General features: G+C 42.6%; 1 protein-coding gene across 2 annotated transcripts in view; it reads left to right on the top strand.

Annotated features, from left to right (window-relative positions):
* The first annotated feature begins 14 nt into the window (after positions 1–14).
* Positions 15–16,560, top strand: part of ZDHHC2 (zinc finger DHHC-type palmitoyltransferase 2) — a 69,511-nt gene continuing 52,965 nt past the window's right edge. The window contains exon 1 of one of the 2 annotated variants that reach the window (XM_027077247.2): positions 15–376. In XM_027077247.2, coding sequence (XP_026933048.1) covers positions 250–376 — 127 coding nt within the window. In that variant the 5' untranslated portion in view covers positions 15–249. Of the gene's footprint in view, positions 377–14,368; positions 14,859–16,560 lie in introns of those variants that run through there. The other variant, XM_015069646.3, reaches the window with a different exon arrangement.

The following is a 16,560-nucleotide window of genomic DNA, read 5'->3' as shown; positions in this document are numbered from 1 at the left end:
TCCTCCTCCTCCTCGCCCTCCTCTCGCTGCCTCCGCCTCCACCCGGGCTGAGGAGCCGGGAGTCCGCGGCGCTGGCTCGGGGCTGCGGGATGGGGACTTAGCGCCACGGCGGCGGCAGTGGCCGCAGCGCAACCGGCCGCCGCCCCCGGGCCCGTCCCGCCGGGAGCGCGGGGCGCGGCCAGCCCGCCCCGGAGCCAGGCCCGCGGGCGGCGGCGGCGGCGGAGCTGGGCAGGTGGATGCGGCTGGAAGATGGCGCCCTCGGGCCCGGGCAGCGTCAGGCGGCGGTGCCGGCGGGTGCTCTACTGGATCCCGGTGGTGTTCATCAGCCTGCTGCTCGGCTGGTCCTACTACGCCTACGCCATCCAGCTGTGCATAGGTGAGTGCGCGCCGCGCCCGCACGGACCCCCGCCGCCCCCGGCCCACCCCGCGGGTCCCCGGAGGGAGGGCGCCGACCTGTGGGCGGCCTCCCCGCGCGCCCTCCGCCCGCAACGCGGCCACCTCGACCGTCCCGGGACGTCGGGACCCCGACGCACCCAGCGGCGCTGACACTCTCTGCACCCCGAGACCCCCGTGCGCCCCCGCGGCCCCCACCCCGGCGCTGCCACGGCGGCCGAAGCCAGCCTCCGGGCAGCCTCGCTCCGCTCCCGCTCCCCTCGCCTCCCCCTTACAACTCCGGTTACGGTGTCACCTCTACTCCGCAGCCGAGCCGCCCCTCCGCCTTCCGCTAGCCGCGGCCACCCCAGCCACACCCCCCTACCTCGGCGGGACCGCACCGGGGAGAACGGCGGTGCCCGCTGCCAGCAGCCTCCGCCGAGAGGTGAGGCCCGCGGAGGCTGCGCTGGAGGCTGGAGGGCTCCCGGCTGGGCCCAGGATTCGGGCTGCGCCAGACCCGCGCGGGGGATGGTGGCCTCGGCCTCGGGTGTCAGAGCTGTCCTTTCCTGGTTGTCCTTAATCCACTTAAAAAAAAAAAAATTGTGACAGCTCTCAGGGGCTTTTGGGTGTTTGTTTTTGTCGTTTGTTTTTGCTTTTATGATTTGGGGATTGCCAGTTGTACACTTTCTAGTCCTCAGGAGGCTGAAGGCGGGCGAGCCATCAGAAAGTATTCTCCAAGACGTGTGCAATACGCAAGACCGTAGTTTAGACGTTACAGTCATAGCCGTGAGCGGGCTTCTGCCTTCAGAGGTTTGTGAAAGCTGGTCTGTGCTACCAGAAAAGGTATTAAAAGAGGATGACCTTTCTGCCGGGGACTTGTGAATGCTTTTTTGTGTTTGTCATTTCACCAGAGAAAGTGCCTACGTTTTTGTCATACAGAGCTCTAGCTTCTGGTGGGACAAGGAGCAAGGTTAAATAGTGGCCTGTTTAATTCGACCTTATCAACTTAAAGCATTTCAGAACTTTCAAGAGTCATAGAATCTTGTCTGAAGCCATCTTACCTCAAAATGTTGCTCCTTGTAAGAAATAGGTGTCACGATAGTATACCAAAATAATGACTGACACAACTTTTAAGAGAATTGAGACTAACTGCCCATTTCGTATAGTTTTTAAATGTGATACTATTATGTATTGAGTGTGAAAACGATTTCAGTACAAAAGAAGTGGATCTTTTTTTTAAAAGGGTTGAGTAGTAAAAAAAAAGTTTTTGTTTTTTTTTTTTTAAAGGAGGGTCCGGGGTGGCTCAGTTGGTTTAGTGTCTAACTTTGACTCAGATCATGATCTCCCAGTTTGTGGGTTGGAGCCCCGCGTCGGGCTCTGTGCTGACAGCTCAGAGCCTGGAGCCTGCTTCAAATTCTGTGTCTCCCTCTCTCTCTGCCCCTCTCCTGCTCATGCTCTGTCTCCCTCTCCTTCAAAAATAAATAAACATGTAAGAAACAACAGCAACAAAAAACAGGCGCATATTTCCCTCCATCATCACATTAAGCTAAGAAGCTTAGCCTGATCCACTGTGTCCTATCCATCAGCAGGAAGCCTATGAAGGCAGGCAGACCTTTTCTCTCCTTGCAGCTACCTCCGTCCTGGCTCAAGTGCTACATGGGAAGTCTTACCATATTGGATAGATAGGTAATAGGGGAAGAATAGATGAAAAAATCATAGTTACATTGGGATCAGATTTTTATATATACTTTCTGATAGTTTAAGATAAATCTAAAATGTCCATGAAATCTATATCACCATGGTAGTAAGTGAAAATTTGACTAAGAGGGAGAATCCCTCTTTTTAAACTGCCTACATGACATGGCCTGTGACTATTTCCCAGGTGATCCAAAGTGAAGTTTCCTATCATCTCTCGTCACTGCCTGTCTGCCCGAGTACGATGCCTGTCATGTTGAAAGCAATCAATAAATGGTCTTGAATAAACAAAGAAATGATGCCGAGGCCATATCTCTGAGGTTGTCAGAAAGTAGTTTTTATATTTTTGTTACTATAGAAACAAAAATAGTAATCATAGGAAAGTCTACATTGTGGAGTCTAGAAGGCAGAACAAATTGAAGGTGAATTTCCTTCTAGAAACTATGGCAGCTTAGGAGTGGTAAGCTCTAATAGCTTGGATACACAGCCTTGGTTGAGTGGGAAGTTGAAATTAACTGTACAGTTCCTTTAGAGGCACTGGGAGGGGTGGCGACTGGTGAGACAGACACACAAAACCAGCCTCCTCTCCTTTCCATAAACAAAGCAAGTGGGAATTCCAGCCTTCCTCACCCCCATCCCCGGGTATTAATCACATCTCAGACTGCCCTGCCCTTTGTGGGTTCTTCTCCTGTGGGAAGTTGATATTTACAATCAGATTTTCCAAATTTCACCTAGAAAACATTGGCCAGGGTTGGGACCAGAGGTGGGTGGTAACTGGAAACCGGAGTAGGCAACAGAATAGAATAATATAAACCGGCTGATTTACCCTAGTCCCCCTTTTACATCTGCTGTCAGCTGAGGATGACCCTGAATATAAATTACTCTGTGCCCTTTGCTGAATGAACTGCAATTTAGGAGTAGTGCTTATCTCGGTATCCTTGGAAACCGGAGATAATGATTCTCATTACAGTTAGTTTCTATATTTAACAATGTGAATGTGTGTGGCTCTCTAGGCACTTGTTCAGTTAGCGTGATGTTTGTATTTTATAAAATTAAAGTCCTATCTCTTCTTGGAATATGCACATATAAAGTACATAGGATGTATTTATATTGTATGAGTCAAGGGTTCTCAGTAAGTTTCCTTCCTATTCTGCCAAAGAAAACATCAAAGAGGTCTGCTAATACTTGTGAACCGTCGGAACGTGTTGATATAGTTTGTTGATTAACTAGGATCTTTTATTCACAGTATTGCTTCCTCTTTCCTTCCCTCTCTTTCCTACTATTCTCTCCACCTCGGCTTCTTTTGTGTCTATTTTGTATTTTGATCCCTTTGGTTTTAGTTAGCTCATCTTCCATAAAGTAAGACAGGTACCAAGGGTAAAATGTAGGATGCAGAATTGGAATAAGGGTGGTCCTCAGCCTCAGCCCTGCATGGTTCCATGGACGTACCAGACATGCTTTGTATGTTTTACAAAACCATTTTGGCAGTTATTGTGTTAACTTCGCTTGTTGAGGAGGGTAACAGAAATTTTCCCTTTTAAGTGCAACCATGCAAAATTGGTTTTAACTATCCTTTTACCTTTTTGTTACAATTGCAAACTTACAGAAAAGCTTCAGGAAGAGTACGAGAAACTTCCACATACCCTCTTTTAGCCATCCTGGTTTCCATTTTTCTAAAATGTATTACTTCCCTGCTGTCACTTCAGGCAGGTGCCATGAAACATTTATTATTCAGTTGTGTACTCATGGTTCTAAGTTTGCTTATGGCTTTACTTAAGTCATTTGAAGCAATCATGAAGCTTGAATAGCTTAGAGATTATCTAGGCCAACCCCCTCCCTCCGCCATCTGTAGGTGAAGGTAAATGTTTGAGCTCTGTGTCCTTTCTCCAAATTAACCAATGAAGGTGTCAGCTGTGACTTCAGCCGCCCTGGTACGAATGTTAAAATGTCTCGCTTTCCCTTCAAACCCCCCACCAGATCTCTCTAGAGTTATTTAGCAACTCTGTTAAACTTTGTTGTCGTTTAATAAGAGTTAACACAGCTGAACGTGAGCCAACAGCCTTTACAAAATGGTTTCAGATTTTTAGAATGATGTATAGTTTGGGCCAGAGAGTTACAACTGCTCAACTCGGCTGTTGCAGCAAAAAGGCCGCCTCAGACAACACCTTCACAAGTGGGTATGACTGTTCCAAGGAAAGTTTGTTTACAAAAATAGTTGGCTGGCTAGACTTGGCCCTTAGGCAGGAGATTGCTTAGTCTGGAGTTTGTTAAGAAGTGAGCCCATTAGAATATTGGGGGCTTACTCACTGTTTTGCGAGTCTTGATTAATAAGCAATCCTCAGAAATGATTGCATTCTCTTATATTCCACAGTGATTATTGAAGATGTACAAGAATCAGATAAATTAGTCTGCATACTTAGAGATCAGTGTGAGAGATACACAATCATGTTTTCCTTCTTTTAAACAAACATCCTTAAGGAGAGAATATATAAAATCTAATACTTGGATACTCTTAAGCTATGGTCGACCATTAATTCGAGGTCATTGCAAGCTCAAGGATGGAGACTGAACGGGGCTCTAAATTACCTTCCATCATGAGTTGAATTTGAGCCACACAGAGATAGAAGTGTGGTCTTGTTTTTGGTAAACTATCATTTTAAAAAAAATTACAGGACACTAAAGCTTTTTTTTTGAAAAAACTACAGGTAGATGATCTTGTGAATACAAGTGTTACCATCTATAATTACTAAAATAGCTTTAAAGGACACAGAGGGTACATCTGTAGAAAACTGATGTAAATATTTAATGCATAAATCACTCAAACTATTTCTCATTGACAATAATGACGCAGTAATATCAGGTGTGTGACTTCTTGGGCGTCTCAAATCATTTGAAGATTTTAAATTATAGGAAAGAGGGATTAAAAACTCAACATTTCTTCAAATCTAAAATCAAATATGTATGTTCCAAATTCTTGATCGGTGCTACCATTTGACTTTCATATAAATGGTCCCTGGGAAGGTAGGAGAAAAGAAGACTGCTTAATGCCTTCTTGGTTCCATTTGGTGTGTCAGAAAATTCTTTTTCTTTTGATGTATTCAGTGACGCAGCATTACTGCTTGCTATTAAATCTTGTTAGAGAGAACATGCCTTGTATGATAGAGACAACAGTCATCGTGGTGATTAGCATGTAGAGGTGCTCCATAATTGTTGGATGAATTGATCTCTTTGTGATTTTTAATAAGTCTTATTCTATCCATTTTTGATGTATAAACACACAATTGCATAATGTAAATGAGTCAAAGAATAGGATTCAGCAGTAAAAAGTCAATTTAAACTAAGGCTTGTTGTAGAAAGTTTACTGTTGAGTGCTTACTGAGAATGTCACCCATGCCGTTAAATTAAACACGTGCTCCAGTGTTTCCAGTAATTAAACAAAAGCTAAAGGGATGCTTTCTTAAATCACGGCAATTAATCGTCTCTAGAGATGGAACATTTCCGCAACATTAGAAAGAAGTCAGCGTCAGAGGGGTTTGAGTAGGGTTCATTCAGAAGCATTATTGAATCGCGTTATGTGCCAGGCCCTTTCCCCTACGGAGGTGATTTAGAGGAAAACTTAATGGAGATCTTTTCCTAATAGCTAGGAAAAAAAGTACCTCGGGGCAGGGGTGGGGAACCCTGAACCCTTCTGTCTGGCTTGGGCAGAAGGAGAGGGGTTATTCCCTTTCAGAATGCCACCCCCCTAGCCAAGAGGTAGGAAAGCAGAAATGGAAAACAAAATTCCCTGCTCCTGTGAGCCTACGGATTGGTTGCTGGGCCAGCATGAACGAATAATCAATAAAGTAGGTAAAAAAAAGAGCTGATGGAGAGCATTCGGTAGTAATGAATTTCTAATTATATTATGAATCTGACCACATGTAAATATCTCAGAGTAGAATTCCTGCTCCTGCTATGAACTGTGTGGCTCTTTCAGCTCCGTTCTTTCCTACCTGATGCCTGGGCAGCTTTTACTGTGCTCCCAGCTCAGGGCATGTGATGTGGTGGGTGAACCTGAGGAAGCAGAGAACTTCCTGAAAACAACTCCTTTCCATTGATGGAAAGACTGTAGAAACTAGCTTAGCAAATAGGCAAAACCCAAGAACAGGTGGGTGAAGCGAAGCCGACATCGTACCAGAGGAATGGCCTTTTGTGGGAGCCGCCGTCCTGGTGGCCTGCCCTCAAGGAGTGCAGGAACTACCACCACCGCTCCCTAGGACTCTGTAAAGATGATTCCCGGAGCATCGGCTGGCCGAGCTGAGGTTGTTGTGCCCGTGTCCCGGGCAGCAGGGTTCAGCAAGAGCAGGTGTTTGATCTTTCTGGCTTCCATGGTAGGACGAAGTGCCAGGAAGACCAAAAAAAAAAAAAAAAAAAAAAAAAAAAAAAAAAGTCACATATCCCAGAAATGAATGTGGATGAGTTCTCAGTGAGAAAATTCTCATGAATGTTTTTGTTTGCTTTTACTTTTTTGTCTTGATGGGAAATTTGTGCTTTTTCGTGATGGAAGCAGGACTTACATTTTATAATTTATAGTGCTGCTTTCATGTATTTTGATGGCTGTATCACATCCCTCAGCCTCCTTTTCTCTAGGAAGTGGTGAGTTCATGAGTCCCCTGAGACCCCAGCACTGTTTGCCATGACTGTAGAAATACTAACTTGCAGAATGATATGTTAGAACATGGCAGAGATCCTTAATGTTCTCTGTTGGGAAAACAGTTTTCCAAAGAAGGATCGTTTGGAAAGACAGTCTCAATATGATGTGGAACCCGATGATTTTATATTACCACTTAGAGGTACCACAGGGAACTAATAATAAAAGTAGGACATAATTGAATTAATTTCTTTCATAGTTCGTTAGAAAAATCGTTGAAATATCTTTCAATTCCCTTAAGGGTAATTTATCGTAAGATCTTAATTTTTATCTCAGTCAAAGCTGAGAGTGCAGAAAGGTGGAATTTGCAGGGCAGGGGGTGGGGCGAGGGCAGCAGGGAGGAGGTAGGTGACCTGATTTCTTAAGAAGCATATGGTAGCAGTAAAGTAACAAACCACGATTGCTTGAAATTGTTCCTTTCAGAATTATGTCACATTATGAAACGTTTGTGTAGCATTTTCCCTCACTTGACTTTTCATCTGGCTGCGACTTTTAAATTCAATTATCAATATTAGTGCCAGAAATGTTACAAAATCCATTTTTATTTGGAGGCACTCTTCAGCGAAAACTACATGCCGCATTTATCATTTAGCGCTTCTCTGCACTCTGAAATGCGTATTTGATGGCAGTTCATTTTAGACATGTTGGTGATTACATTTTAAAAATGCAAATGACAGAGAAGGGCTTTTATAGATGATTGAGTTTTATTTCCTTGTCAGTATTTCTCCGCGGCATCCCGAAATTTCCCCTCCTGTGAAGTGTAAATTAAGCATTCCTGTTATACTTAATTTGACCTCTCTGGATTTATCCATGAGCATTGCCACCCTACAGGAGCAGAGGAGTGCTCCAGAGGAGTGCATCAGCAAAATAAACACCAGTAAACAAAAAAACCTTGTTCTTTAAATGTCCTTTAAAATCAATATCCAAAGAATGCAGCAGTTTTAAGGCACTTTGTCTTCATGATCATCTTATGATAGATACAATCCTTGTAAAAAGCAGTTCATGTATTTCCAAGAACTTTATAGGCTTATTGGATTATAATTCAGTGAAATTTGGAAAACTAAAATGCTTTGTCATGGTTATGTATTTTCTTATAGAGAGAAAAAAATCAAATTTCTGCCTCTGTGTTAGTTGCATTATGTAAACATTGGATTTTCACCGTATTTGACGGGTGTGTTTCAAATGAGGTGTCTTAAAATTCAGACAGGAGTCTGTCCCTGATCTTTTTGGGGGCCCAAGAGTCATCTCAAAGTTGTAGGTAGATGAATCTGAAGTGTGGCTTCTCACCAAATTTGTAGGGATATGAAAGATGGTGTGCCTTAAAATATAGTCTCTCTACTGCACATGTTATTCACTTTGGGGGTACAAATGGGAAAAGCAGCCTGCCGCAAAACAGCTGATGTCAAGGTGTCATGAGAGACACCTGATACCACTTACAGACAAGGTAAGACATTTCTATTATGAGCTGCAAACTGGAAGTCATAAGCCTGCTCCAAACTTCAGGGGCTAATCTGTGATTGAATTTATTTCTAAGTAGGCAAGTCCATATGACATGTTTTAGGAAGAAAGACAGTAAGAGATTTATGTACTTAACTACGACCAATGATTATCAAGGGCATCTCTAGGGAGGTCAGTGAATGTGAAGGGGTGAAGGAGAGAGACCGGTTTGCCTTAATCAGGCTTGGATCATAGCATATTTTTAATGAAATGTCACCTATTCCAGGACTAGGACATACTAAGAGCTAAGAACTGAGAGCAGGATGTCAGTCGGAAGGGGGTAGGGAGTAGGGATTCATTATAGGCCCCCCCAAATGTGCATTTAGCAAATAATTACCAAATCCAAGAATTGAGTACATTTCAACCATCCATGATTTAAAGAATGCCCTTTTAATTTATTCATTCATTCAAAAATATTTGCTGCTCTTAAAGTTAACATTCTAGTTGCAGGGGTAGGGAGAACAAATAAGAAACCTAAGTAAGTAGCTTCTATGACCTAAGTGTCATGACAAAAAGCAAGGCAAAGAGGATTGAGAATGCCAGTGGAAGATTCACGTTTTAAATATGGTAGCAGTGGGGGGAAGGGCGCTCATGAAATTTGAGCAATAACCTAGAGATGCTGAGGGATTGAACCATGCTGGTGTGAGGAAGAAATGCATCTCAGGGAGATGGAACAGTCCAGCTGAAAGCCCTAAGACAGGAGTCTGCAAGCAGTTAGAGGAGGAATAAGGAGATCATTTTGGCTGGAGTGGAGGGAACGGGGCAAGGGACATAGGTGACAAGGTCGAAGGGGTGTGGAAAAGGCAGAGATTATATAGGGCCCTGTAGACCACTGGGAAGATTTTGGGGTGAGAGAAGTGATCCATTGCAGGATGTTGAGTACTCCAGTGGCATACTCTGACTTATGTTTAAAGATCGTTCCTACTGCTGTGTAACAAGTAGACTACTTCATCAGTCCAGGTGAGAAAAAATAGTATATCAGACCATGATGGGGGTAGTGGATGTATTTTCAAAGTAGTAACCACAGAATTTCCAGACCTATTTACCGGAGTTGTGGAAAAAAAAAGAGTAAATAGGATTCCAGTGTTTTGGGGCTAAACACCCTCAAGGATGGCAGTCAGCTGAGATGGAAAAGTTGCAGGTAGAAGGAGGTGATTTTAGACCAGTGGTGGGTATGTTGACATTGAAAGAGATGTGGAGTGAGCATTTGGATTTGTGACTTCGGCATTTAGGAGAAAGTCTGGACTGGAGGAATACATTTGGGAATCTTCAGCATATAAATGGATTCGAAGAGTTAACACTGGATACATTTGTCCCACCTGGGGTAATAAATGGAAAGTGAGTAGAGACAAATCATTGAGAGTTCAGGAGATGAGTAGGACCCAGCAAAGAAGACTGACTGAGAAGGAGAAGCTTGGGGGAGGGGGGAAGGGAGGAGAGGGAGGGGGAAAGGGGTCTTAGAGAGGAGGTAGGAATCAACAAATACATGTCACATAAAATAAGAACTGAGAATTTAATAATGTGGATATTGAATTTCTATTTTGAATGTATTACTGACTCTACTCTGAAGACCCCAAATTTTAAAAGTTTATCAAAAGAAACCTATATACCAGGGTGTGGATTGCTGGGAAATCTGAAATTATTCAATCCAAATTTTAAGAAGGCTTTACTCTATTAGGCGAGCGTAACTTTCTTATTATATGTAGATAATCCACAGAAAATTTAATGAGCGCCCTAACAATGTCTCCCTGACACAGAGGATTGTAGACAATAGTATTCGATACTTACTTTTGCTCAAATGAAAGGAGACAAATTAAACGTGTTTATTTGAGCCTTTTGTGAGCCCGGTAGACATTTTAGGCATCAAAGAACGTGAATCCTTTATGAGAGTATTATCTCTTTTACCTTTTTATTATTTGATCACTCAGATGTTCATAAACAGCTTTGTAATATTTTTATGGTTTCAAGTTATGGGCTGAATTCCCTCCCTCACTCCCCCCAAATTCATGTTGAAACCCTAACCCTCTGTAACTCAGAATCTGACTTTGTTTGGAGAGAGAGCCTTTAAAGACGTAGTTAAGTTAAAATTAGGTCATTAGGATGAGTTCTAATACTCCTTGGAGGAAGTTTGGACACAGGTACACAGGAAAGACCATGTGAAGATGCAGGGGGAAGATGGCTGTCTACAAGCCAAGGAGCCAGGCCTCGGAGGAGACCCAGCCTGCTGACATCTTGATCTCAGATTTCTGGCTTCCAGCACTGTGAGAAAATAAATGTTTTATTGTTTAAGCCACCCAGTCAGCAGCACTTTGCTACGGCATCCCTAGCAAACTAAGACACAAATTCAACAATCAAATACCTTTTTTCCCGCCTTTCTGGATATTGAAGTGTAATCATCTGTAATAAGGATTTTGATAAAACTAATTGTAGAATCCATTTGAAAATTTAAAAGAGCAATTAGAAATAATTTAGAACATATAAAATATTAGCACTAGTTAAAATAATCACTGAAAAGTGAAATGCATTTTGCTCGAAGTACTCAGACTCTGTTTTAATAGTTTTCAGATGACTGAAATCTCCCCGTGACGTGCTGACATTTTTTTTTATCCCTTTTAGATTAAAAAAAGGAAGATCTTCTAAATGTTTCAACTCCCCCTTCCCCTGCGCTCGCCCTTGTTGAACAGAGTATGCTGCATGTAATTTAACTTTGAGTTAAGGCTAACAGTCCAAGACCGATATGTGTATGAAGTGGATGTCCAAGACCCTTGAGGTCCTTGGATTTTCATTCACAGTTTCATCCACTTCCTATTGACTGAGAAGGTCAAGAAGGAGTGGAATTTGTAATTTTGCCCAGACATTCTTTTGAATCCCAAGCACTGAGCATCTGGGAAGGCTCATGAATGAAGCATTTCACTGGAAATGCCTAGCCAGACATCTACGTCTCAGCAGAGTTTGTTCTCTATTTACCACTTCTGAGGTTCCTTTTTCTGAAAAGATTAAAGAACAAAAACCCTTAATTGTGGAAACAGGCAGATGTGAGAAAGAAAACTTTAGCTCGAGTTGGATATTACCTTAATTTCTCAGTTTGAGTATAGGCTCTAGAGCAAGTGATTCTTTGAAAGTTTTTATTGTGGTGAAATATATATAACTCAGGAGCTCCTGGGTGGCTAGTAGGTTGAGTCCAATTCGATCTTGGCTCAGGTCATGATCTCACCCCTCGTCTTTGTTTGTGAGATTGAACCCCTCGTCTGCTTGGGATTCTCTCTCTCTCTCTCTCTCTCTCAGCCCCTCCCCTGTTCTTATAAATAAATAAGCTTAAAAATTTTTTTTAAATATATATATGTTAAATAAATATTTATAACGTAATAAATGTACTATTGTAGCCATCTGACATTTTATTTTATTTGTTTTTTAAATGTTTGTTTATTTTTGAGAGAGAGAGAGCATGAGCAGGAGAGGGGCAGAGAGAGAAGGAGACACAGAATCCGAAGCAGACTCCAGGCTCTGAGCTGTCAGCACAGAGCCCGACGTGGGGCTCGAACTCACAAGCCGTGAGATCATGACCTGAGCGGAAGTCGGACACTTAACCGACTGAGCCACCCAGGTGCCCCACCATCTGCCATTTTAACAGTTTTAAGTGTGCTGTTCAGTGGCATTAAGTGCATGCACATGGCTGGGCCGCCATTACCATCCATCTCCAGCGTTTTTTTCATCTTCTCCAACTGAAACTCTGTCTCCATGAAGCAATAAGTCCCCATTCTCCCCTTGGCTCCTGGCAACCATCATTCTACTTTTTGTCTCTATGAATTTGACTCTTCTAGGTAACTTACATAAGTGGGATCATGTATTTGTTCTTTCGTGTCTGTTTATTTCACTTAAGCATAATGTCTTCAAGGTTCATCCGTGTCGCAGCGTGTGTCAGGATTTTATTCTTCTTTAAGGATCAGTAATATTGCATTGTATGTATAGACCACGTTTTATTTATCCATTCATTGGCTGATGAATATTTAGGTTGTTTCCACCTTGCAGCTATTCTGAACAATGCTGCTTTGAACATGGGTGTGCAAGTAAATACCTGTTCAAGTCCCTGAGATCAGTTCTTCTGGGTATACACCCAGAAATGTAATGTTGGATTATATGGTAGTTTAATTTTTGTTTGTTTGTTTGTTTGTTGAGGATCAGCATACAGTTTTCCTAGCAGGTGATTTTTTATGAAAGTGTGATTCCAGAGAAGCCTGTATATGTATGCCCTTGTAAACATCCAGATTTGAAAGTCTCCAGAGGTATCTGTGAGGTCCATACCAAGGTCACTGTAACAGTTTTTAACTGCCTTGTCCTTTTATGGCCAGCAGGAAAGTTGGTGGTCTGGGAATTGTGAATCCCGTTTTGCCCATGAGGCAGGCTTCCTTCCTGGAGAGTGTGTCCCTCATGAAATGCTGGCCATCAGGTCAGCCCAAGGCAGAGATGTTGAGAGCTGCTGGCCCACTGTACATAGTCTAAAATTCACCAACAGTTTTTGAGTAGCCAGAGCATTAATGCTAACTGGTAGAAATTTTATCTTTTTAAAAAGCAACACGTTCACAAGTGTAAATGGTATATACACTTGGTAACATGAGTTGGCGGGGAGAAGTGGGGGAAACATACCTGTTTCTATGGATGCTTCAGTAACCTACGGTATTAATCATGAACGAGATCCTTACCCACCATACAGGGACTACACAATTCACGAATCTGTATTGCCTGCAGGTCTAGGGTAAGTGAAAATGGTTTACAAACAGAAGCAAAAATCAGTACGTACAACTGGGGAGAGATCCAGGCAGGAAACAGGATGCAGCTCACACAATGAGCAAGGAAGAGACTCATTCCAAATATTGATGACTGTCTTACTCAATTCTGTACACAAATTTTAGAACTTCCTACATACATGAATGAATGACTATGTCTGCATATGATTGGCGGTATTTGTATACTATTGCACTATTGTAATATAATGGATCATACAGCAGAGGCAGTGAAGATTTTTCATCTGCGGACTGCCAGTTTATGATTATGTCAAATTGTATCAAGTTTGCTGCAACTGAATATACATTGCTGCAGTTACTGTCAGGTGTAGACTGCTGGTGCCGTGTGAGTAATTGCAGTCTAGGGCAAAGGGATGGCTGCTTGCAAGTAAGAAGGGAAGTACTAATTCAAGCTGAGATCAAAGAAAGATTGTGTGTGTGGGTTTACTATGTGAATATGTGACCGTGAAGTTACAAGAGAAAATAGTGCTTCCCAGTGACTCAGTACTGAAGGATGAGTCCCCCTTTGATACCCTTGCGTGCGCGAATAGACATTGTGACCCAGTGCAATACTGCAGGAATTATTGCTGGTGCTGATGTTGTTTTAAATCTTTTGATTTCTCCCTTCAGGGGTGCTGCTGTGAATTCTATTCTGATGAGCCTCGTAGACACAAAGGTTGGAATCACAGCTTTCTACAGTTCCTTCCGCTGGAGTACTGCATAAATGCCAAAGAATTTACACAAGCGTAGAAATATTTGTTTAATTTTTAAACGTATTAATGCACTGTGTAATAGTTACCCTGGTCATTTAGTACTCGACATGTAGTTGCTAACTGTAGGAGGTTTTAGAAGGTTGCCCGTTTCCTTGTAGAAGCAAATAAGCATTAATTTTTCTACTTAATCAAGACAGCTAATGTTTGGTAGTGAAGACAAAGCACTCTCAGTATTGTCCTCTGTGATGATTCTCCCAGATAATGAGATTGATCTAATGACATTAAAGATATACTACAAAAATTATTTCTGTATTATCATACACATTTTTAAGTGCCAAAATAACCACACCGCAAGTGGCATTTTTGCTTGCTACCCATAAATAAATATGTATATAAACGTGTAGGAAAGATGATAGTTTACGTTGGACAGTGTAATCGTGAACGCCCCTCCAACTTGACAACCTTGTTTCTGACCAGTGTAGGAAACGTTTTCAGGATCTGAAATCCCTATTTGACTGTCTTCCTCATAGTGGGCAACCATTACGCGGGAACCAGGTGGGACTTTGCAGGGGTGTGGTGTCTTCTAGAGCCTTGCATGGTTCACAGGAATCAGCCATGCCTGCCAGGCCCAACCCAAACAAGGGCATCTGGAATTGGAAAGAGAGGCAGTTGGTCTTGAAAAGACCCAGGCACTGTAGGTATTTGAGGTGATTATGGCCATGTGTGGAAGAGGGAGGGCCCATACGATTCTCTCTAACAGGATGAGTAACTCTGTGTGCACTGAGATCTGCACAACTTGCTGGCACGGGAATCTCTTCTATTTTAATTTGAGACTGGGGATTATAGGATTCCATTGAGTAAGCCTTGAAAGGAGGACACAAAGATCAAGGGACCAACCCTGAGATCAGATTTCCTTATTTAACTGCACTGCTTAGTACAGTCCGTGATTTAGGAGTTGCCCTCCTCTTCGCCAAGGGGAAAGTGGCAGTAAGTTTTTCAGGGCCATAATCATGGGACAAAGTTAAAATCATGGGACTTCCCTTTAAAAATTGATGTATTGAAAGACCTACACATTCTTAATGATTCAAGTGCCTGTTCCCAGCTTTCAGTTGGGTAAGTTGCATTTTACAGTTTCTGTAGATTAGAGCTTCTTAGCTATCTGGAGCAGTGATATGGTCACTGCTAAGATAGATTCTTGAGAGAGAGAAAAATACTTCTAACTGGGAGGATTTTGATGTGTAAGAAATACAAATTACCATTTCAGAGAGATGAAAGTTGTGTCTGTCTTCATGGCCAGTTTCTACAAGTGGGAGACGTACCATAAGGGTGTGTGCGCTGGGGAGTGCTGACCTCAAAAATGATCCTTCTTTCCCACTACTGCTGACGAGGGATCAGCAAACCCCGGTCCCATCTCCTAATCTTTCCTGCATCGCTGTCTCACTCCTGTCCTAGGGGCCCGAGGTTCAGTGTCCTCCCCAGTTCCTGAATTGAGAACTCAGGAAAGCCAAGGTCCAACTACTACCCTGAAATATGACCAAATATTTAAGTTATTTGTGTCCAAAGTTTGTAAAACGATCTGGTTCTAGGTTGTGTTTAAGTTAGTTGTTGGAAGAAGGGTGGCAAAGAGGACATTTTAAACCCTGCTCTCCAGTACGTCCCGAATCAGAAGTGACAGAGAGCCACATGGTATTAAGCAGGCCAGTAGGATGTAAGAGCAACGAAGGAGGAACGGCTGTCCTGGACAGAGAAGCCCAGGGGGTGTGTAATCAGAGCCCAGGAGGCCACGTGGAATCCTTGAAAGAATTTTGGAGTCAGGCAGACTTATATTTAGATCCTAGCTCCATATGTTATGACTTGAATAACATTAGAAAAGTTATTTTACCTCTGTAAGACTATCTTCCTGACTTTTAAAATTATAATAATACCTCCCTGACAGATGCTATAAGGCTTAAATGAGAGAAACATTTAAAAAATATTAGTACAATACCCAGCATATAGTAAGCATTCAGCATACTATCCCTTCCTTTAGTTTCTTCTCACCCCTTGACATTGGACTCCTGCCCCTCACCAGCCCACCGATGCCCTCTCACTCTCACCAGACTTCACCCTGCTTGAACTTCAGTCTTATTTGGAGAGCGTTAGGGGCTGTATTGTGTCTCCCCACAACCCAGAGCTTAAAATTCTAACCTGCAAGATTTCAGAATATGACAGTATTTGGAGATGGAGCCTTTAAAGAAATAATTAGGTTAAAATAATTAAGTTAACTGGGGTGGGTCCTAATCCGACTGGTGTCCTAGGAAGAGGAAATTTAGTTATAGAGATGTACAGAGGTAACATGATGTGAAATACAGAGAGAAGATGGGTCATCTGCAAGCCAAGGAAAGAGGCCTATGGAGAAACCAATCCTTCTAACACCTTGATCTTGGACTTTTAGTCTCCAGAACTGAGAAAACAGTTCTCTGGTGTTGAAGCCTCTCAGTGTGTAGCACTTTCCCAAACCAGCTAATCCAGGACTCCTGGCTGTTGTCTATACTTGTGGAAAGGAAGTGAGTGTGGTTGTTGCCATTCAAAAGGCTTCTCTCCACAGAATTTCTAATTTGTTGTAACATTGTTCATTTATAATTTTGCAATATAGTTGCAGGTGGGTTATGCATTAGAAAAGCTTTTGATGGCTAATATGGAAACCTCACCACCCAGATGACAAATGCCTTGCATAACCTTTTGGACTGTATCCTATTTTTAAGGTAGAGACTTCCTGTCTCGTGGTTTATATTGTCTGGCTGACTCTGGTTCATCTTTTGTCTTTGAGGTTGCA

The sequence above is a fragment of the Acinonyx jubatus genome, chromosome B1 (genome assembly GCF_027475565.1).
Source record: "Acinonyx jubatus isolate Ajub_Pintada_27869175 chromosome B1, VMU_Ajub_asm_v1.0, whole genome shotgun sequence".
Taxonomy (NCBI): Eukaryota; Metazoa; Chordata; class Mammalia; order Carnivora; family Felidae; genus Acinonyx; species Acinonyx jubatus.
This window is presented reverse-complemented; position numbering and strand designations above follow the sequence as displayed.